General features: G+C 39.6%; 1 protein-coding gene across 14 annotated transcripts in view; it reads right to left on the bottom strand.

Annotated features, from left to right (window-relative positions):
* RALGAPA2 (Ral GTPase activating protein catalytic subunit alpha 2) overlaps positions 1-22,260 on the bottom strand; it is a 421,554-nt gene that overhangs the window by 251,425 nt on the left and 147,869 nt on the right. For all 14 annotated transcript variants that reach the window (XM_023549982.2, XM_023549976.2, XM_023549977.2 and 11 more), the window contains 3 exons: positions 21,106-21,217; positions 15,494-15,731; positions 12,372-12,536 (listed from right to left, as the gene is read on the bottom strand). In XM_023549982.2, the coding sequence (XP_023405750.1) occupies positions 12,372-12,536; positions 15,494-15,731; positions 21,106-21,217 (515 nt within the window). The remainder of the gene's footprint in view (positions 1-12,371; positions 12,537-15,493; positions 15,732-21,105; positions 21,218-22,260) is intronic.

The raw sequence follows: 22,260 nt of genomic DNA, 5'->3' as shown, positions 1-22,260 counted from the left end.
CAGCAGATTTGCCAGATGCAAGGTGTCTTTTGATTTCCTGGCTGCTGCTTCAATGGGTGTTGGTTGTGGATCCAAGTACAATGAAACCCTTGACAACGCCAATCTTTTCTCCATTTATCATGATTCTGCTTATTGGTCCAGTTATGAGAATTTCTGTTTTCTTTATGTTGAGGTATAATCCATACTGAAGGCTGTGGTCTTTGATCTTCATCACTAAGTGCTTCAAGTTCTCTTCCCTTTCAGCAAGCACAGTTATGTCATCTACACATCACAGGTTGTTAATGAGTCTTCCACCAATCCTGATGCCACATTCTTCTTCATATAGTCCAGGTTCTCAGATTATTTGCTCAGCATACAGGTTGAATAAGTACGGTGAAAGGATACAACCCCGATGCACAATATCCCCTCGCTCTATTTGAACAACTGCCTCTTGATCTATGTACAGGTTCCTCAAGAGCACAATTAAGTGTTCTGGAATTCCCATTCTCCGCAATGTTATCCATAATTTGTTATTATCCAACAGTCAAGTGTCTTAGCATAGTCAATAAAACGCAGGTAAACATCTTTCTAGCATTCTCTGCTTTCAGCCAAGATCCATCTGACATCAGCAATGATATCCCTGATTCTATGTCCTCTTCTGAATCTGGCCTGAATTTCTGACAGCTCCCTGTCAATGTACTACTGTAACTGCTTTTGAATGATTTTCAGCAAAATTTTACTTGTGTGTGATATTAATCATACTGTTTGATAATTTCCTCATTCTGTTGGATCACCTTTCTTTGGAATGGGCACAAATATGGATCTCTTCTAGTCAGTTGGTCAGGTAGCTGTCTTCCAAATTTCTTGGCATAGAAGATTGAGAACCTCCAGCACTGCATCTCTTTGTTGAAATATCTCAACTGATCCTCCGTCAATTCCTGGAGCCTTGTTTTTCACACATGCCTTCAGTGAAGGTTGGGCTTCTTCCTTCAATACCATGGGTGCTTGATCATATGCTACCTCCAGAAATGGGTGAATGTTGACCAATTCTTTTTGGTACAGTGGCTCTGTATTCCTTCCATCTGCTTTTGATGCTTCCTACATCATTGAATATTTTGTCTATAGAATCCAAAATTGCAACTCGAGGCTTGAACTTTTTCTTCAGTTCTTTCAGCTTGAGCAATGTCGAGTGTGTTCTTCCCTTTTGGTTTTCTAACTCCAGGTCTTTGCACATTTTGTTATAATATTTGACTTTGCCTTCTGTATCTGCCCTTTGAAATCTTCTGTTCTGCTCTTTTACTTCATCATTTCTTCCATTCGCTTCAGCTACTCTACGTTCTAGAGCAAGTTTCAGAGTCTCCTCTGACATCCATTTTGGTCTTTACTCTTTCCTGTCTTTTTTGCTTCCTTCATGTATGATGTCCTTGATGTTTTCCCACAACTCATCTGGTCTTTGGTCATTAGTGTTCAATGCATCAAATCTATTCCTGAGATGGTCTTCAAAATGCAGGTGTGATATTTTGGCTCTCATTCATTTAATTTTCTTCAGCTTCAGCTTGAGCTTGCATAGGAGCAATTGATGGTCTGTTCCACAGTCCACCTCTGGCCTTGTTCTCAGAGATTATATTCAGTTTTTCCATTGTGTCTTTCCATAGATGCAGTCGATTTGATTCCTGTGTTTTCTGAGGTCCATGTGTATAGTCGCCGTTCATGGTGCTGAAAAAAAGGTATTTGCGAGGAGTAAGTTGTTGATCTTGCAAAATTCTATCATGCTGTCTTCAATGTCTTTTCTATCAACAAGGCCATATTTTCCAACTTCTGATCCTTCTTGTTTCCAGCTTTCGAATTCCAGTCACCAGTTATTATCAATGCATCTTCACTGCATGTTTGATCAATTTCAGACTACAGAAGTTGATTAAAATCTTCAATTTCTTCATCTTTGGCCTCAGTGGTTACTGCGTAAATTTGAATAACAGCTATATTAACTGGTCTTCCTTGTAGGCATATGGATATTGTCCTATCATTGACAACACTGAACTTCAGGATAGGTCTTGAAATGTTCTTTCTGACGATGAATGCGACACCATGCCTTGTCAATTTGTCATTTCCGACATAGTAGACCATATGATTGTCTGATTCAAAAAGGCCAGTACCAGTCCATTTCAGCTCACTAACGCCTAGGATATCGATTTTCACGCGTTCCATTTCATTTTTGATGACTTCCAATTTTCCTAGATTCATACTTCATACATTCCATGTTCCTATTATTAACGGGTGTTTGCAAATGTTTCTTCTCATTTTGAGTGGTGCCACGTCAGCAAGTGAAGGTCTCAAAAGCTTGACTCCATCCACATCATTAAGGTTGACTCTACTTTGAGGAGGCAGCTCTTCCCCAGTCGTTTTTTAAGTGCCTTCCGATCTGAGGGGCTCATGTTCCGGCACTATATCAGACAATGTTCCACTGCTATTCATAAGGTTTTCACTTGTCAGTTTGTTTAGAAGTAGACTAGCAGGTCCTTCTTCCTAGTCTGTAAGCTCCACTGAAACCTGTCCAGCAGGTGGTCCTGGTGATCGCTCAGTGCGTCATACCTTGGAGGCTTGCATGTTGCTGTGATGCTGGAAGTTTTGCCACCGGTATTTCAAATACCAGCAGGGTCACTCTTGGTGGACAGGAACCTGTTACTTCCCTAATAAACCACAAAACTGTGAATATGGTTGGTGAGTTCTGTGTGGCCACTGCAATGAATTACTGAACCGAGCAGAGAAGTACAGAGTGCTGTGGGAAGGACAGGTAGTCTCAGAACTGGTAAAAAGGCTGGAGAGTAGAGGTGTGTCTGAATTCCACCTCATAGGAATCAGCTTTGGACTGATGATGGTCCTTTTCCTCCTACCTCCTGAAGTTAAACAACTTCTGACTCTACTATTAGCTTACATTCACCAAATGCAATACTGAATTAACCTCTAAAGTGTAAAAATAATCAACTGGTATTTTTAGACAATCAATACAGAAATGACATAAAATAGAAAACTACAGATGAGTACTGACCACTGTGTATACTGACCAGTTTGTAGTATTTTTAAAAACCACACTGTCCTAGAGAATGAGTTCCCTCCTAGCTGCACAGTTCATTTTAATCTCTAAAGACTGCCCAAACACATGGAGAATTGTCTACCCTCTCTTCCTCTAGAATCACAGCTTCCAGCCTGAGCCACATTTTGCCTAGGTTATTGTAATAGCCTCCTAACTGGTCACTGCCCTTTCTTCTTGCCACCTTCATATCTATCTTTTACGTAGCCCAGAGAGGTTCCTCTGAAATAAAGATCTAACTGTGCCTGCTACCCGCCTCCCTTAAAGACTTGCTGGCTCTCCTCATTTCACCCCACGCAGGGATCTCACCGTGATTGCTCTCACCCACTTTATCCTCAAGCAATGCCAAACCACTTGGCACCTGCGATTCTCCTCCTGCTGGCTCTCACCTGGCTATCCAATGCAGTGTTCCTCTGAGAAACCTCCTTGAAGGCCCCCAGGAAGGGTCATGTGGCCCTCCTCTGTGCTAACATAAGGCCTGTTCCCTCATCCCTCCGGGGCACACCCCTCCTGGTCTTGCACGTAAACCCCACTGCTGTGCCCCTTACTAGACTCCATGCTCACTCACAGAGCCAGAAGGCTATACATCTACGCTACTATAATGTTTAATTTCCCCCCAAATTTTAGTCAGCTAAAGTTTCACTACTTCTAAGAAGAGACTGGTCTGAACTCATCCTGTATTATCTTAACTGGCTGTGTCAGCCAATTCCTCACTGAAATGGAGACTCGCTGCCCATGTGCCATTCTCTGTGATTAGGGTGTCAGGGTGATTGTTCACCCTCACCACGAAGTTAAATGTAGAAAGGTTCTAAATTTAGTACACAGGACCTCAACAAAGAGTTGTTTCTTCATTTTTTCTATCCAAATGAAAATTCCATTTTAAAGTGCACTGATACAAATTATAGGACCTCAAACTATGAAATTTGTGTGATCCTCCACTTAAGAGTTGAAAGTACCGGGCCACAGTCTAAATTTGGATGTTTCAGGGATGCTGAGCTTGAGGTATAAGCAAAGGAAGGCAGACACGGTAAGAGCAGACAGACCCATCAAAGCCACACCTTCCCCAGGCTGTCTGTGCCTTCCTCTTCTCAGGATTGAAGAGCAGAAAACTGCTTATTTTTCTACGGAGAAACATAAAACATATGTACATATTTCTGATCTACCCACCGTCCCAAAGCACAGACTAGGCCCTTTTCACAGGTCCATTTCTAAGCTCTTCAGCATTAAGCAAGAGAAGCCAGGTAAACACCAGGGCCACCCCCTTTCGGGTATCTTCTTTCATTTTTTAATCTTATTATACAAGACGTTAAAACCTTCTGGAAAGAGTTTATATTTGTTAATAAACCTACTTGTGAATGCAATGTCAGTACAGAAAGCCCAAGAGCTTCCTAACTTTCTAAAAAAAAAAATATTGGCAAGTGCAAGTTTTTATGGGTAGTGGGAAAAGTGGGTTTTATTCTCTTAAACCAGATGCCAAAACCTACTAGATGCTGGTTTCTGAGCCATACCAAAACCAAAACCAAACCCAGTGCCATCAAGTCGATTCCGACTCATAGCGACCCTATAGGACAGAGTAGAACTGGCCCATAGGGTTTCCAAGGAGCGCCTGGCGGATTTCAACTGCCGACCCTTTGGTTAGCAGCCATAGCACTTAACCACTATGCCACGTAGAAGCAAATAAGGTCTGGGCCAACAGAGCTCGGCAGCATCTTTTTAAAGGTGAAGAAGAACACTGCCATCTGGTGGGATCCGAGGCGGCCACAGCATCATGGCTTCCAAGTGACAGTGCTGGAGCAGAAGGGAGGAGAGCCTGCCACCAGCAGCTGGTTTGCCTTCCTAGCAGGCTGGCCTAATGCAGCTTTTAAGTCTTTGTTTTTGTACAACTGTCAGGAGGGACTTCTCAGGTGGAAAAACTTCAAGTCTGTAGACATAACCAGAAACGGTGGAAGCGGGAGCATAGGAGGCCGGGGTGGGAAGGAAGGAGAGGATTAGGTCAAATGTGCTCCTGGGGCCTGGAGCTACTCCCGGGCCGACAGCTGATCAATCAAACGGTGTGAAAAGGAATTACAAATTCTTCTGTCCCACAATTTAAACCCAATTTCCTGATTTGTAAGTCTACATTTCTTGGACATTTCCAATACTTTTCACTAAGAATATATTCAACACATTTTTTTGTATAAATGAACTGTTGTTGTTACTTTGCATGTTATTTTGTAAAACATTTTCTTGATACCTTTTTTAACAGTTCTTGGGCTCCCTCTGCTGGCTTTTTATTTGTTAAGAAAGAGTAATGTATGTTAAAGCTGCTCCCATTCTTCAGTGTCAGCTATAGCAGTTACTCTTCCATAACAAACAGAAGTTATTTTAATTTTCAAGTACAAATATCAAGATATAGGATTACCTGATATTCAAAACAGTAAAGAACAACCTAAATTATATAAAAATTACAGAACTTCCAAATCTAATCCCAGGAAGTCTACTGCATTCTGTGTTGTAAATGACACACAATTTCTATTTGTATGACTTCAAGAGCTAAATCCTATCTCAAATTCATCAAATCATTGTTTCTCTAAGGCCTAGCTAATTCCAATAACCCCAAATTTAAAAGCATTAGCTTTCTGGCTACCTTGGTAGTGTTAGTTATACAATACCACTGCCAAAACATTGCTTTCTAATACTCCAAACACCAGAAGAAAGATCAAATAAGGGTTACTTGATCTCATTTTTTGCTACTGAGAGTCAGCATGATTACAGTATTTTTACACAAACAACACACACCCTCTCCCCTCCCCCCAGGTATTTCTCTAAGCATGCTAGGCTAAATTTCTTACAAGTTAGTGTAAAAAAATTTAGCATAGCATGCTTACAAAAATACCTCTCAGGGTGGGGTTGCAGTTGGCAAAAAAAAAAAAAAAAAAACACACACATTATTCATGTAAAAATATGGTGAGTAAACTCTTGAGAAACGTCTATATATTCCAGATGTTTATTTTTCAAAGCAATTTAATTCACTCTTTAATCTAAAGTTTCCTTAAATAATCTTATTAAATAAAGTGAGACTCACTCTTTAATAATCAAAATTCTGGATTCCATTTACCCCTAACACAAGGTTGTACAAGCAAATTTAATACTGCAACTTCCTAATTCTTAAAACATGGTGCGTAATACCAACTCGACCCTAAAAGGCACAGGAGATATGTATTAACTCAACGTTTCAGTGTTCCCAAGGCCATGAAATCCCCAGACATTCCAGAGGTACCAGCCCCGGTCCTGGCACGAGTCCTTCTGCCTTGGGAGCCTGGGAATCAATGCAAAGCAGTTCGGCAAGGCTTCCGATTAGGCTCCAGTAAGTCTCCTTTCGAATGAGGGAAGACCATCAATGCTCTAATTACTATTACAGTATTCCTAAAAGAATAATAAAACTTAGCATCTTCATGGCCTGGAAATGTTATAGATTGATAAATGACCCCAACATAAAAGTAGTTAAAATTGGAAAACAGCTGAAAGGAACTGTTCCCAGAAAATGAATATTACCAAAAATGCCAATTCTACCTTCCACACATGTATTTATGTAGCCATCAGTGGAAATACAGACAGTCGGTTTTGACTCTCTCAAAATACTAACACCACGCCTTGAACTTTCCAAAAAATTCTGCTGCTGCCAAATAAAGAGTCCCAACAGGATCAGAATAAGATATAACATTCAATGAAGGTAAGAAATTCTCTATTGCTTCAATTAGTAAAGATACTTTTGGTGGACTGAATGGCCATATAGATTAGGAATAAAACTAAGAAATGTTAACTTAAATGAAAATAAAATTAGCAATCATTGTTAGCGCAAGGAACTAAAAAATCTAAGTAAAATAAAATGTAATACTAAATGAGACAAAAAAATTTTTCCAAAATAGGATTACTAACAGGAAGAGATTTCTTGTGAGAACATATTCCGGACAAACTAATAAAAAACCTAAGTGAAACACTACGGGGGAATAAAAAAAAAAAAAGGATTATGAAATAAGGAAACTTTTCACCATGAAAAAATCCTTTTAGGTAGACATCAGCCAAATAGAAGACAAAATTATTTTAAATACTTTATTAATAATTACTAGGCAGCAGCATTTTTTTTTTAAACCAAATAATCGAACAATTAACACTCATCAGTTATTTAATTGACTGGTGACCCTCTTCCCAGGTACCATTCCTACCGGTTTTTTCCTTTAGTATTTACTTGAGACAAAGAACTTTCTAAGAAACATTACAGCCCTTAGTCTAAGTAAAACTAACTTCTTTCCTCTTATTCTATAAACTAAGCAAAAAAGTATTTTACATGCCCATCAGGGAAAGTAAGTTTTAATTTTGCTTTGCTAAAAGCCACAGTATGGAAACCCTGGTGACATAGTGGTTAAGGGCTACGGCTGCTAACCAAAAGGTCGGCAGTTCAAATCCACCAGGAACCCCTTGGGAACCCTATGCACCAGTTCTACCCTGTCCTTTGGGGTCGCTATGAGTCAGAATTGACTTGATGGCAATGGGTTTGGTTTTTTTTGTTGTTAAAGCACAGTATGACATAATTTTTTGCTGCTGTTAGCTGCCACCTAGTCGACTGCCACTCATGACTACATGTGACCCCATGTGTGCAGAGTAGACCTGCTCCACAGGGTTTTCGAGGCTGTGTCCTTTTGAAAGCAGATCACCAGGCCTGTCTTCCGAGGCACCTATGGGTGGGTTTGAACTGCCAGCCTTTCAGCTTACAGTCAAGCATTTGACTGTTACATTACCTGCAATATTAAATAACAATCTATAAAGCCAAATTTCTGAAAATGAAAAAGAACGAGGAAATAGCTTCATCTTTGGTAAAAAGATTCAGTTCACTTTTTTGGCGTTGTTGTTGTTACCTGCCATCAAGTTGGCCCCTGACTCACGGCAGCTCTTGTGTAATAAGACTGGGCCATTATGTTCTGCAGGGTTTTCATCAGCTGATTTTTCAGGAGTAGATGGCCAGGCCTTTCTTCCTAGTCTGTTTTAGTCTGGAAGCTCCGCTGAAACCTGTTCAGCATTACAGCAACACACAACCTGCCACTGACAGACAGGTGGTGGCTGTGCTTGAGGTGCACTTGTCAGGAATCGGAGCTGGGCCCGATATGGAAGGTGAGAATTCTACCACTGAATCACCATTGCCATTAGAGTCGTTGAAAGATAACTAGACACAGACTCAGTCATTCACCGCAGAGCAACTAAGTCCTTTTGTTGAGGTGGCTAGGCCACAAGTCACTTCTGGTGCTGTAACATCCTGATAAACATCATCATAAATCAGAAAACACATCATGTATAAACCACACGTGGCAAAACTCAATCTTAACTGGCTGAAGCCCAGGACCAAAGTTTCTTTGTTTTGGCAAGTATCACTTTTGTGGGTTTTTAAAAAATCCTTTTTAACCGTGAATACAAAGTCCAGTGAGGTTACAGATTTTTTTAAACTAATCTAATGTCCACTAAACATCAAACTACATAAAAACAACTACTGACACCCATTAAAAACTAATGGCAAGTCCAACGACCACGCACACCTGTGTGATGTGGGGTAGGAACAAAGGAGGCCAGGCCCAGTGGGAAGCGGGAGAAGCCCACAGACACAGATAGACAAAGGAGGCAGCATTACAGTACCTGACAGGCTGTGAGAGCAAGAGGAGGAAGAGAGACCAGGGAAGAGAGCGCTCACGGTGTGGAGGAGCGGGACGCTTTTAGTGGCAGTCAAAGCCTCAGAAAGGTGAACACAGTTGCTGATAGACTGGCTTCGCTTAGCTTCCAGGAGAGATAAAGTCATAATTATGTCAGAAGAACATCAGGACTTCACACTTTTATCATATTATTATTTTTCTGGGCTCTCTTTAAATATTCAAAAAAAGTCACTCTAAACTTTAAAGGAAGTCAGTACAAAGCACAGTATTTAATCAGAGTCTCTAAGTACAGCCACCTTTCATCCAGTCATTCTGACCACAGAGCAGAAAGGATGGTCCACATGTAATGCACTTTATTTTGGAATGCTTTTCATTTTTTATTTTTCTGCTGTGCGTCAGATTCGCATTTGGGTTGTTTGTTTTTAATAGTTTTTCCTTTCTAAGGACACACATAAATGACCATGGAAAGGAAGGGAAAATCTAGCCTAGGATTAAAATTATTCTATAAATACTAAATAATCCACAGATTGGTTTACTGAGAGCTGACTGTATTCAAAAGCAATTCACTTAGAAAATTAAATATCCTAAAAGCTCAAGAACACTTAAAAGTCAAATTAACATTTAAAAGACTTGGTATTTGGAAAAAAAAAAGTGTAAAAATCTCCATGAAACTCATCCTTTCATATCACATTTCATGGTTAAATCCCATTAAATCCGCAATTCCTTAATATCAGCTTTTATGATCTCCTCAAGTTTTCTATGCACATTTGGGAAAATGGATGGACACAGGAGAATATGCCTCATACAAAACCACCATCAGCAAAATCAGTTTTATACTTATAACAAAAATATAAAGCCATGTTTGCTCTTTTTATTACTTTTACGTGATTCTATTGAACATGAAAGAAATACAACTACAAATGGTAGTGGCACATTTGCAAAAAGTAAAAAAAAAACATTTTACTGTCCTTTCCGCCGTCCTTTGCCTGTCTCATTAAATGTACAAAACATCATGTTTAAATAAAAACAACTTCCGTGTAAATGTCAGACTTACTGACTTTACATTTCCAAAAAGATCTGTCCATCTCGCAGTGAGTCGGACACTTTTCACTTGAGTGTTCTTACAGTTTCCCTTCATCAATCGAATAACTATGCATCTTTTCCAAAACAGATCTCTAGATATTTTAGGAATAATAAACTACGGAATAATAATTTTGTGTGGAAATTAAAATTTGCCTTCATCTGTCATTTCAGATGTCTAAAATTTTAGCATCAGTCACACTCAGTGACGAAGTTTTATTTTCTAATTCCTGAAGAGTTATAAACTAGTGTGCTCTCTATTAAAAATTGTCATTTCTCTATTCTGCAGTCAAGTCTTTTGTATTTTCCTCCTGCCTCCCTCACTGATGCCTTCTCTACTTAACTGAAATTTATGGGCAAATCATAATACAACAATCTTAAATTATTCTCTTAGCTGGGATTAGAAAGAAAAATAATACTTTCCAATGGGTCTTCCATAACAAACATCTTATTGCTAAAAGCAGAGCCTGACTCATGATCTGCTGTTCTCTCATAAAAAGGTGGTGGCCTCTACACAAATCAAGCTCTACCAGGAAAGATTCTGGGCCTTTTTAAAAGGAAAAAAAAAAAAAGATGAATTGTCATTATATGATGCAAAAATAACAGAACTGAGTAAAATTACTAATATTTAGCCTATACTGATTAATTTTATCAAATAGCATGATAGTAACAAAATCTTCAAAGATCACTATTTTTACATGCAACAGAAGATTCATAATTCTTAAAAATATGAAATAACATATACACACACACATATATATTTGAAAAATACAATAAGGTAACAGTTCTGTCTGTCTCAATAGCTCTCATTAGCATCACTATCTTTCAAAGTTATGATTCCAAGTGGGGTTTGTTTTTCTGTTGTTGTTAATAAACCCTACAAAGGTTAGGTTTATGGTCTTTAGATGACATACTCCACAATGATCTTTACATGATGGTGTAAAAGTGGCTGTTTTTGCAATACCATGGCTTCTCAGACACCTGAGAACACTGATACACATAACCCACTAACATAATTGTGCTGAGTATTTTCTAGAACATACTGGTACTTCCACCATATTGTGGGCACTGTCTGTGGGTTTAAAATACCTGCTGAAAACCTGAAGGACAGCTCTTCTATGGCTACGTTTTGGCTACGTAGTGACATATGAAACAAGCAACAGGTAATAATTTGCTGCTCATTAAAATGTGTGAATAAAATTTTTGAAGTGTTTCAAATTATTTTCATTATAACTGTGATTTAGGGGTAGTGAGGGAACAGCAGAAAGTCTCGGAAGTTAGGGATAAGGTATATTTTCATAAAAATTCCAACAGGATTCTAAGCCAACTATATTAAGCCTTTATTAAGCACGGTAAAATACTGAGCTTAAACGAATCTTTGTTTTATGACTGGGGGCTCTTGTGATTTCCTGAAGTCAACACGCTAAATATCAACTACAACTACATGATATTACTGAGGAAAAACAAGAGAAGATGGAGATGAATTTGTTTTAAACCTAAATTACAGCTTCAGCGTCACTGGGGAGTGAGAGAAGATGTTTTTGTTCTTATTAAGCACTGGATATAAGCTTACTTTTTAAAGATTTCTGTTTTTAAGAGTAAAATGTAGCAAAGTCCAACTAACTGGGTGTTCTCAAGTTCTCATTAATTAGAATAAACCAAAACCCCGCTGCCGTGGAGTGGATCCGACTCATAGCGACCCGGTAAGACAGGTAGAACTGCCCCCTAGGGTTTCCGAGGCTGTAAATCTTTACAGAAGTAGACTGCCGCATCTTTCCCCCACAGAGCAGCTCATGGGTTTGAACACTGATCTTTTGGTTAGCAGCCGAGCACTTTAACCACTGCACCATCAGGGCTCCTTATTAATTAAAGTAGACTGTAAAAATGACATTGTACAGACATGAAAAGATCAATTTTCTAACCAAAAAAACCCAAACCCACTGCCGCCGAGTCGATTCCAACTCATAGCGACCCTATAGGACAGAGTTGAACTGGCCCATAGAGTTTCCAAGGAGCGCCTGGCAGATTGGAACTGTTGACCACTTGGTTAGCAGCCGTAGCACTTAACCACTAAGACACCAGGGTTTCCCAATTTTCTAAAGAAACAAAAAATTACAATGTCTGCATTCGATCCTAAAAACTAGTTAAGTGCATGATTTTCCTGTTTTTTGCCAGACAGTTTGCCAAACTCCCTTAGGTTAGTATCTTTTAACAATGACAACCCAACTCATGTGCTCACTGTTAGGAAGCTTTTTCTTCCAGGTTGAAGCAAAACCTGCATTTTCTCTATTTTGCACAGATATCTCTCTCAATACTAACATTTCAAGTTCTTTTTCACAATGGAACACCGAGAAATAAATATCAAAAACTGTGCTTTGAAAAGTAACCGGAACAAAAAAATTAAAAAGATTTAGAGACATTTAATTTAAGAAAGGGTCTAATATTTAAGTTCTGAGTGGAATTTTAAAACTTCTAAATATTTTATTCTTGTAAATCAATTTCAGACAGCAAACAGAACTCTGAGGAATATTTAAATAAATGTTTACCAGTTGCCTTTTGGCGAACACTGTTTCTTGCTTTCTCAACCCCCGGTGCTCCGGATGTGGTGGCACTCCTAAATCTCATCGGCTCAGTGGCATCTGGGTGGTTCCGCCAGCTGAGAGAGAAGGATCTCCCCACAGCAGTTCCCTTCTGAGAATCTAGAGCACAGCCTGATAAAAGGTAAAACAAGAAAAATAGTCTACAGGCTTCACTGACATTCATTTTGTAGCCTGTATTGCTCAGCAAATCATATACATACAATTATATATAATCAGCAGGTTACCTTGCTGCAAATCAGGTACCAATTTCTTATATTACAATTTAGAAAGTTAGTTATTCATACACCAGTAATCTAAAAGATCCTGTTGCCAAAGTATTTTTCAATAGTTTCACAAAAATTATGTCTTCATAGTATTCATTTCAACACACAAAAGAATATTAATAAACCATTCTCAGTACAAGAACAATATATTATGAAGATATGCCACTGTTCCTGGGACATTCCAAAAACCACCACTTACTAACCAAAACACCAGAGACCCTGATGTTAGGACTAGCACCCCACCCTGGACATGCCAGCCCCTCCATCACACGAATCCCAAGAGGGATTCATGCCTACGAAGTTGAATAGATTCAGTCAAATACGCAAGGATAATATAAAATCTACAAATAGCAAAGCTCGAAAGTAATAAAAAAAAAATTGAAACTCTGTGATTTAACTTCTTTTCTTTGATTTCACTCTGGTCAAAGATTTCAATGAAAGGTCATGAATCCAAAAGAAATACAGGAGCAAGGAGCGGGGAGAGAGTTCCCCACAGGAATGATGTGGCTGGTGGCTGTCACCTGTGGCTTGTCTCCACATGCGGTCCCTCTGTGCATTTTGTTTGCACTAGTCTAATGCTTAAAAGGTAAGTATTTCTATAATGAATATTTAAATCCTTTTTAGAATAAAGCAATACAATAAATGAAAAAAAAATTTGCAATTGCTAGTAAATAACTAAATATGTTCTGTATCATTCTAGAGGCATTTTGAAGTTGTGTTTGTTTTCCTAAGGCAAGTCTCTCTCTTCCCATGATTCTGTTCGTACAGTGGGAGGAAAGAGTAATAAGCATTTTTCCTCCTCTCTCTTGCAAGCACCCCTAGCAGGGTGCCCTCTCTTCTGGGCTGAGAATCCCAGCCTTGGTGAGCCACGTTCCTGGGTGGAAGCACGCTGGGGCTCTCAGGCCCTGGGTTTACACAGGGGCCTTCAGGATTGCTGAGAGGGACAAGATGGAGGTCCACGGTACCAGGCTCTCGGCTCCCTGTCCCTATTTCAATTCAAAATCTCCAAGCTAATACACATTTTAGGAAGGGGCTCTACACAGCTTCAAATGGGGAGTGGCGTAGAGAGAGCCACACTGCTGAAAAATATGTTAGAAAATCATTGTAGTAGACAGTCTAAATCTAAACCGGGATTAAAGTGTCCCTTAGAACGTCACAGACTTAAGCTACTTTGTTTTGGTTTCTTAGTAACTTGCTTCTCCTCAGTAGTACTTTGGCAAGCCATTCTCATGCTGCAACAAAGGCATTATAAGAATCAGTCATGTTAATTACATGTTTGGATGGTGAATTAATCACTGTAATTTGTTCACACCTCCCTATATCTACATGTTCTGTTAGTTCTCTCCTACAGACTCTGGGGTTCGTCACATGACTGACTTTGAGGTAGCAAAACTGAGCACACAGACTTGAGATACCCTATAAAATGTGGACTTGCTCTCTTGCTGTTCCTGGAACTCTAAGCCATTATGTAAACCAGGCTGAGCTAGCTTGCTAGATAATGAAAGACATGTAGCCCACTCACCTTCACTGTACCAGCTGCCAGCCAGCCAGCCAGCCAACCCTCAGAAGTAGAGCTGCCAAGCCAACCATGTCATAACCTAGCTGACTGCAAACAGTTCAACCAAGACCAGCAGAAGAACTGCCTAGCTGAGCCCAACCCAAATTGCTAACTCACAAAATCAGATCTAAAATGGTTATTTTAAATCACTAACTATAGGAGCGATTTGTTACACAGCAAAGCTAACTGATATAGTCTATAATAAGACTACTGTTGAGGTTGTAGCCTACCACACAGCAAGCAATGTACCTTTCATGAGGCTTTTCAGGAGAAATTTCTCCCAAGTCTCAGGACAAGGAAAAGCTATGTATCACCTAAGCAAGTGGACTGCTTTTACCTTACCTATGTTTCTATTTGATGTCAGCCCTATAAAGATCACAGCCCACTCCAAAATTCCCCACCCCACCTAGCATATGAGACTCTCTGGCATGCATTCTGGCATTTTAACCAAATCTATAGCTCCCCTCAATTTTGCCTCAATTTCTTTGTTTCTTTACCTATTGCATTATACGCATTTTCATGTGTTGCCTCAAAATCTTTACAGAATAAGTTGGAGTACAAATGAATTAATCCAAGAAGCCTGTGTCATGGTCTCTAAAAACAGTAATGAAGGCAGGGAGATGTCAAATTGGCACCCCCAAGAGAAACCACCACTGATATTCTCCAACTTGATCTGACTCTAGGTCTTAAAACAATTTTTACCCAGAAACACAACGAAGCCAAAATGACTCCCATCTGAAACATTAAGAATTTTTCCAAATGCTTCCTAGGCAAGCAGTAGACTAGATCTTAACAGAGTGGAGTCTTGGTCCGAACTTGTCTGGCTTTGATTTCTGGTTTTACCACTTCTTAGTTATGTGACCTCGAATGAGTCAATCGCCTTAAACTCTCTGACCTTCAGCTTCGTTGGCTGTGACATGGGGATAACAGTATCTACTGCACAGGGTTTAGATGAGGGTGAAGAGAGAGAATATGTACAAAACATTAGCTATTACTATTACTGCTGTTGCTGCTATTCCTACTTCCTCTTCATCTCCTTCCTTCTTCCACAGCTTCTTCAGCAACTCATCATGCTCTTTAAGGAGACAGAGTGATATGAGAGACAACTTAAAACCACCGTTCAAAAATACCATCTGTGTGGCTGGTTCAGGTATTATTAAACTTCAGGCATTAATTACTTAGACATATAAATACACACTCCTCCCCAGTCCCTGACAACTGGTGCTACCCTGAAAGAGCGGAAATACCTTTGCCTCTTTGCTTCTTTTCCTTTTGTTCACTTAATTTATCCAGAGGTAGGTTTGTCATCTCCACTCCATAAACCGTTCTTGCGAGCACTGCCGTTAAGGAGTCCATGATGTTGGCCCACTCGTTTATGAGTTCCTCCCATTCCGTGAGGGAAGACAGCACACCAAGGAAGTCATCCCAGAGCTCTCGAGAAATAGACACACACAGGCTTGCTCGGATCCAAGCCACAATGAGTGTCTAGAACAAACCAGCCAACAAGAGAATTCAGTCATCTTCATTTGGAAGAGGTACAATACTTAAGAAAATATTTTAAATTACTACTAATGGAGTGAAATGTAAAAAGCAGTTTTAGATGTTGTTTTTCCTTGACTTTGTCAAATTCATTTAACCAACTGTTATCAGTATTTGAGCTTCTGTGAAACTAGCTACTTGTTTAATATTATTCCAGTTTCTGTGGCCAGTCTGGCTATATTTAGGGAGAAGAGAAAGTCCATGTGCCTCAACTCTTCTGTTTCTTGACAAAGCTCTTTCCCTCACTCTCCATGGTGGCTACTTCAAACCTCCTCCTCTATATGTAAACCTCTAACCCCAACACCTTCTTCCTCATTTTTAGCAAATGAACTCACTGCAGACTTTACGGGAAAGAGAAATCATTAAACAAGAACCCCCTCAACCTCTGCCCAGACCCCACACTCCTGCCCACATTCAGACCCAGCTTTTCCTCCACATCTACACTGGCTCCCCACCTGTGCTCTGGACCCTTCCTCACAATTATGCATTTCCAATAAGCCTATCCCTCCTTTATCGCCAACCTCTCCTACTACCCTCGTCCTCCCCATCAGCATTTACACAGGCACAATTCTGCCTCATCTTAAAAAAACAAACAAAAGATATCTCTTGAACCCAGACTTAATGCTGTAGCTAAAATCCCATCTTTTCCCTCCCCTTTCAAAGCTGAAAATCTTAGGAGAATGTTCTGTACTCCATCTCCACTTACCCAACTCCCATTCAAGTCTCAACCAACTGCTCTGGCTTTTGCTCTCTCTAAGCCACTCTACCTTCTGCCTAAGGGGCCTGATGGTGCAGTGGTTAAAGTGCTCGGCTGCCAACCTAAAGGTCGACAGTTCGAACCCACCAGCCACTCTGCTGTAGAAAGATGTGGCAGTCTGTTTCCATAAAGATTACAACCTTGGAAACTCTATGGGGCAGTTCTACCCTGCCCTATAGGGTCACTATGAGTCAGAATCAACTCAACGGCAATGGGTTATGGGATATACACACACACATACACATTTTTTTTTTTTCTCTTTAACATAAACACAGGAAAACTGTGAAATACAAATCAGTCTGTAATCAGGCAGGCCTGATCTGCCCATTTGATACTTAAAGTGATCCTTTGGCAACGTACCTGTTCTCTACATTTCAGTTTCTGTACACTGTATTTAACATTTCACAGGGGTAAAAATGTTAAAGTAGAGCTAAAGTAGTGAAGTATATTGAAAACAAGATTTAAAATTTAAATATCTGAATCTAAGATAAACAAATTTTTGAAAACTAAGAACAACAGGAAAGAAAAAATGAAAATAATTTTATTATGACAATTTTTATTGTGACCAAAAAATCAGTTGACCCTAGGTGTATGGGTTTATTTCTGGCCTCTCAAGTCTATTCTATTGGCCTATGTGTCTATTGTTATTCCAGTACCAGGCTGTTGTGATTACTGTAGCTGTATAATATGTTTCAAAATCAGGAAATATGAGTCCTCCTACTTTGTTCTTCTCTTTCAACATTGTTTTAGCTATTCCGGGCCTGTTGTCATTCCATATAAAGTTCAGGATTGGTTTTTCTATTTCTGTAAAGAAGTTTGTAGAAATTTTGATCAGGATTGTATTGAAATTGGAATATTAGGGGAACAATTCCATTTATAGTATCATCTAAGAGAATAAAATCCTAGGAATAAATCTAACCAGGAACATGGCTTATACAATGAAAACTATAAAATACTGCTGAAAAAAGATTAAAGAAGGCTTAAATAAATGGAAAGATGTTCCATGTTCACAGATTGGAACACTTATATTGTTAAGATGTCAATATTACCCAAAACGATCTATAGATTCAATGCAATCCTGATCAAAATGCCAGCAGAACATCCTTTTATAAAAAAAAAATTTTTTTTTTTAAGGGGAAGAAGGAAGGAAAGAACCCTAGACTCTTGGTTCTGTCACTAATTTGGTTTGTGACCTTAGCCAAGTCACTTGGATTTTCTGGGACTCACATTTTTCTTTGAAAATAAAAGAGTTGAATAAGATCATCTCCAAGTTTCCTTCAATGCTGAAATTTAATGTTTTATCATGTCTTGGTACACAAGGTGTATACATAAACACCTTACCTCATAAATCACTCCTTTTCTTAGATACATTTGCGACCATCCACTTTCTACATTTCTCACTCATTACACTTAACGGGACTACACAATGGCTCATACTATAAACAGAAGGCTTTCTGGTGAACCTACAGAGCTTCAAACCTAAGATCACATTTAGCACTGACAACAGATTACAACGTTATTTAGGGCAGTCACCCTAGGGGAAAGGACCATCCCCTTACTGGTAAATATCTAAAACGAACTAAAACTCAACCATCATTTGAAAGAAATTTGTCAGCTCAGTTTATCTACTGATAGAGAAAAATAAATACTAAAGCAAAAATTAGAACAAGATAAAAGGATAATACCAGCTTAAAATTTCCCGTCCCCTTTAACTGCCTCCTTAGTCAAATTAAAGACAAAAAACTCAAGTGTCTGACAATTTTAGGCAGTCTGCATCATCAAATGAGTAACAGAGAACATTTAAGTTTTAGTCTGGGACTCACAGGATGTCCACTCGATAGCTGGCAGATCTGTTCAGACCTTTAATATTTTTTCCTCCCCTTGGATCTCACAACAGGACTTGGCAGGTCAAGAGAGAGGATTGTAAATTCCGTATGAATCTGCTCTGGTCCTTATGACAACCCTGCAATCCCGTTGTTTGCCAGATGAGGAAAGAGACTCAGCAAGGTGAAGCGATCTGTTCAAAGCCACACAGCTAGCAAGTGGCAGAGTTGACAATCAGAAGTGAAAACTACCTAACTCCAAAAATCTCATTCTCTTTCCACTATTTTATAGTCAGGTCTTAATTTAAACATCCTTCTGGATCTATCTAACCATTGCCAAAATAATAACAGCAACATCAAAATAATCATAAGCTCAAAATCAATCTTCAAGTAAGCTTTGGTAAAATTTCTCCATTAATGGGGGACATTTTTTCCCTAAAATAGAAAAAAACAAACAAAAAACACAACACAACTCTAGAAGAGATTCTTGCATAAGTTCTCTAATTCCAACACACACAACAGACGAAAGGCCAGACAATTGGTGAGGGACTAGGCCCAGGCACTGGCCAGCCCAGTTGGCAGCCCAGTCCCATCAGGGACAAGAACTCAGGTGCCAACGCTGAGCCGCTCCACTGAGAGTCAGAGCAAAGTCAGCAAAATGTCAGTACGTCACCCCTGAGCAAAGTAAAGCTGCACCCAATAACTAGGTAAGGCAATCAGTACAAAATTGATTATAATATTTGGGGCAAGGGAGTATATGCCAATTATCTTTATAGCTGCTCATACATTTTTCACCAGTATCAAGATCATTCAGTCATATTCTATTATTAAAAATAATACGAACAGTTGGGAATTATTTTCTTTTATTGAGTCGACTTCTCTGCGGCCTTCGCCTACATAACCTACCTGTATTCTAGATATGCTCTGAATATATACCCTCCCAAACCATCAAGTCAACCGAGGAGGGAAGCTGGCTTCTCTTGCCTGAAACCATCACTTCCAGCTCATGAACCACGGCTCTTAGCCAACTGTTCAAGGTCAGGCCCACCCAGCCCAATGACTTTATTTGTGTAAAATGTCACATCTTTCCCAGGGCCCTTTCACACTGATCTCTTTCAGAACCGTGTCATAAATCTTATGCATCCTGTCAGGGATTGAACTGTGTCCCCACAAAATATCTGTCAACTTGGCTAGGTCATGATTCCCTTGTATGACTGTCTACCATTTTATCATCTGATGTGATTTCCCTACATGTTGTAAATCCCATCACTATGAAGTAATAAGATGGATTAGCGGCAGTTATATTGATGAGGTCTACAAGATTAGGTAGTGTCTTAAGCCAATCTCTTTTGAGATACAAAAGAAAGAAGTAATCAGAGAGACATGGGGACCTCACGCCACCAAGAAAGCAGTGCTAGGAACACAGCGCGTCCTTTGGACCTGAGGTTCCTGTGCTGAGATGTTCCCAGACCAAGAGAAGGCTGATGACAAGGACCTTCTCCAGAGCTGACAGACAGAGAAGGCCTTCCCCTGGAACCAGAGCCCTGAGTTTGGACTTGTATCCTACTAGGCAGTGAGAGAATAAATTTCACTTTGTTAAAGCCATCCACTTGTGGTATTTGTGTTATAACAGCACTAGATGACTAAGACACATCCTATAAATATTAGTGCTTTCTATATCAATGTTGCAAATAGGCTTCTGTCCTCAGAGCCCTTTAAAACCCCCACTCTCCCCTGCAGCTCATTGTCTGCCTCTTTTCTTCCCCTCATGGAGATATCTGTGTTAACAATCTTTCCGACCACTCATGTCCTTGACCATTCTCACCATGAGAGATTCAAGAAAAACAGCCAGGTCCTTGGCTTTCTGCTCCCACCAAAGGCCAGTCCAGTGCACCTCACCTTATCCAGGACTTCATTTTTGCAGTTATCTTCTCTCTCCCCCAGGCTATTATGTTTTCCCTCCCTGGACCATCCCCACTAGTGAACAAATGCACTTTAATACCACTCATCACCTTCAGCTAGCTTCCCTTTCTCTCTTCCCTCCACAGCACACAGCAATACCTCTACAAAACCTTGACTGTACTTACTACCTCCACTGCCCAGCTCTCATTTTCTCATTTTAGGGCCACATTCTCCTAAAACATTCTCAGCCACCTACATCTTGTCGAAGAAGCCAGTGGTCAACATCTTACCCAACATCTTCCCCAGGCATCAGGACACACACTCATCTGGTTTTCCTCCTACCTCACTGGCCACCCCTTCTCAGCATCTTTGGCTGGCTCCTTCTCCTCCACCAATCATGTACATGCCCTCTTCTCTCTTTTACATATATTCTTTCCCCAGGTAATCCCACCCAGTCCTGTGGCTTTAAATACCCTTACTACACACCAACAGCTCTTGCATTTTTATTTCTTCCATCCATCCTCCTCTTTACATCTTCAAATCTACCTGGTTAGTCACCAGGGTCATCAGCCCTTTTCATCTTCCTAATTTCTACCAACCTCAAGCAAATCAAAGAGAAAGGAGATGGTAGAGAGGTGGGGAAGACTAAAAGAAGTCCAGTGCTAACTATAAAGAACAGTTCACAACCTTCACGACAAAGCTAAGAAAGAAAATTTTTAATTAAATTTCTAGAAATTTAAAGTTTAATGTTATTCTTAAAATTCTCAATGATTAAAACTAACTTGTAAAATCTGATTCATTTTTTTGCATGTGCAGTGTTTTAATAAAAAAGACTTACCCTAAATAGTAGCCCTGCCAAGCTCTGGGCAAACAAGTCCTTCATTTGTTTATCCTTTGGCTTCTGCATGACAGCTTCTGTTATCCTGAGCAGTATTTGCAACATCTGTTCCCTAGGCCATCCAAAACAAAAGCTTATATTATTAATCACATCTCTAAAGCACTAACTTAAAGGTACAAGAAATTCTCCTAAGAATTCAGCAACATTGATAATCATGTATTACTCAAAAGTATTAAAAATCTGAATGCTAATTATATTGTTAACACTATATTTTACCAAAATAAGCTAACTTATGTTACAACAGTTCTAAAAGTATGCCTCCTATGAACACACCAATAGGCAGGATAAAACGGGAACCACCCCAGCCTGATCTTCTCCCGTTGGCAAAAAGTGAGGCAGGATTTTCTCCAACTGTGCAGTACCTTATGGGTAACTCAGGGAATAGCTGACCCTGTTTGAACTCACATGGAACTTATGTGGCACTCTTTAATTTTCACATCTATTATTTCACTTGCTTTGTAAGGTCTCCCTATCTATCTTGTGACAGAAAAAAAATAATGACTTTCTAGTCTTTATTCCAGGGCCATATGCAGTCAGCATCATAGCATGATCGATTTTACAGAAAAAGGATCTTACGGAAAAAGCTCTGTGAAGTATATGAAGCACTATAGAGACAAAAATAACACTGCTAATTACAATAATACTGATAAATCCTTTAGAACAGCTAAAGGGCGCTTCCCTTCTTTCAGCTAAGTGGTATTCCCATCAGAGTGCCAGCTCACTTTTTTCTTTTTCTGAACTCCATGGCAACAGAGAATGCATTATCTTTTGTCTGTAAGGGAGATTCATTTGTTCCCTGAGGGAAATCGCCCTGGTTCCTTTTAACTTCTCTTCAGAGGCCTTACACACTAATCATTTGTTCATCTTTATAACTTTCTCCTCAGCCTTACTGCTCCTTAGTGATAAACTCGAGAACTTGACAAAGTAATCTAGCCCAGATCAGACAATGAGATCTTTAAATTGTAGTTTCTTTATACTTTCCTCACATCTCTGCATATCAGAACAGTACTCTCTATTAACAATACAGTGTTGAATCTCATTAAACTTCTTACGACATGATGGCCACTAGGTTTTCCTGCCCGGGTTCTCTGTTGG

The sequence above is a fragment of the Loxodonta africana genome, chromosome 24, assembly GCF_030014295.1.
Source record: "Loxodonta africana isolate mLoxAfr1 chromosome 24, mLoxAfr1.hap2, whole genome shotgun sequence".
Classification (NCBI taxonomy): Eukaryota; Metazoa; Chordata; class Mammalia; order Proboscidea; family Elephantidae; genus Loxodonta; species Loxodonta africana.
Note: the sequence above shows the minus strand (reverse complement) of the source record. Positions and strands in the feature narration are given on the sequence as shown.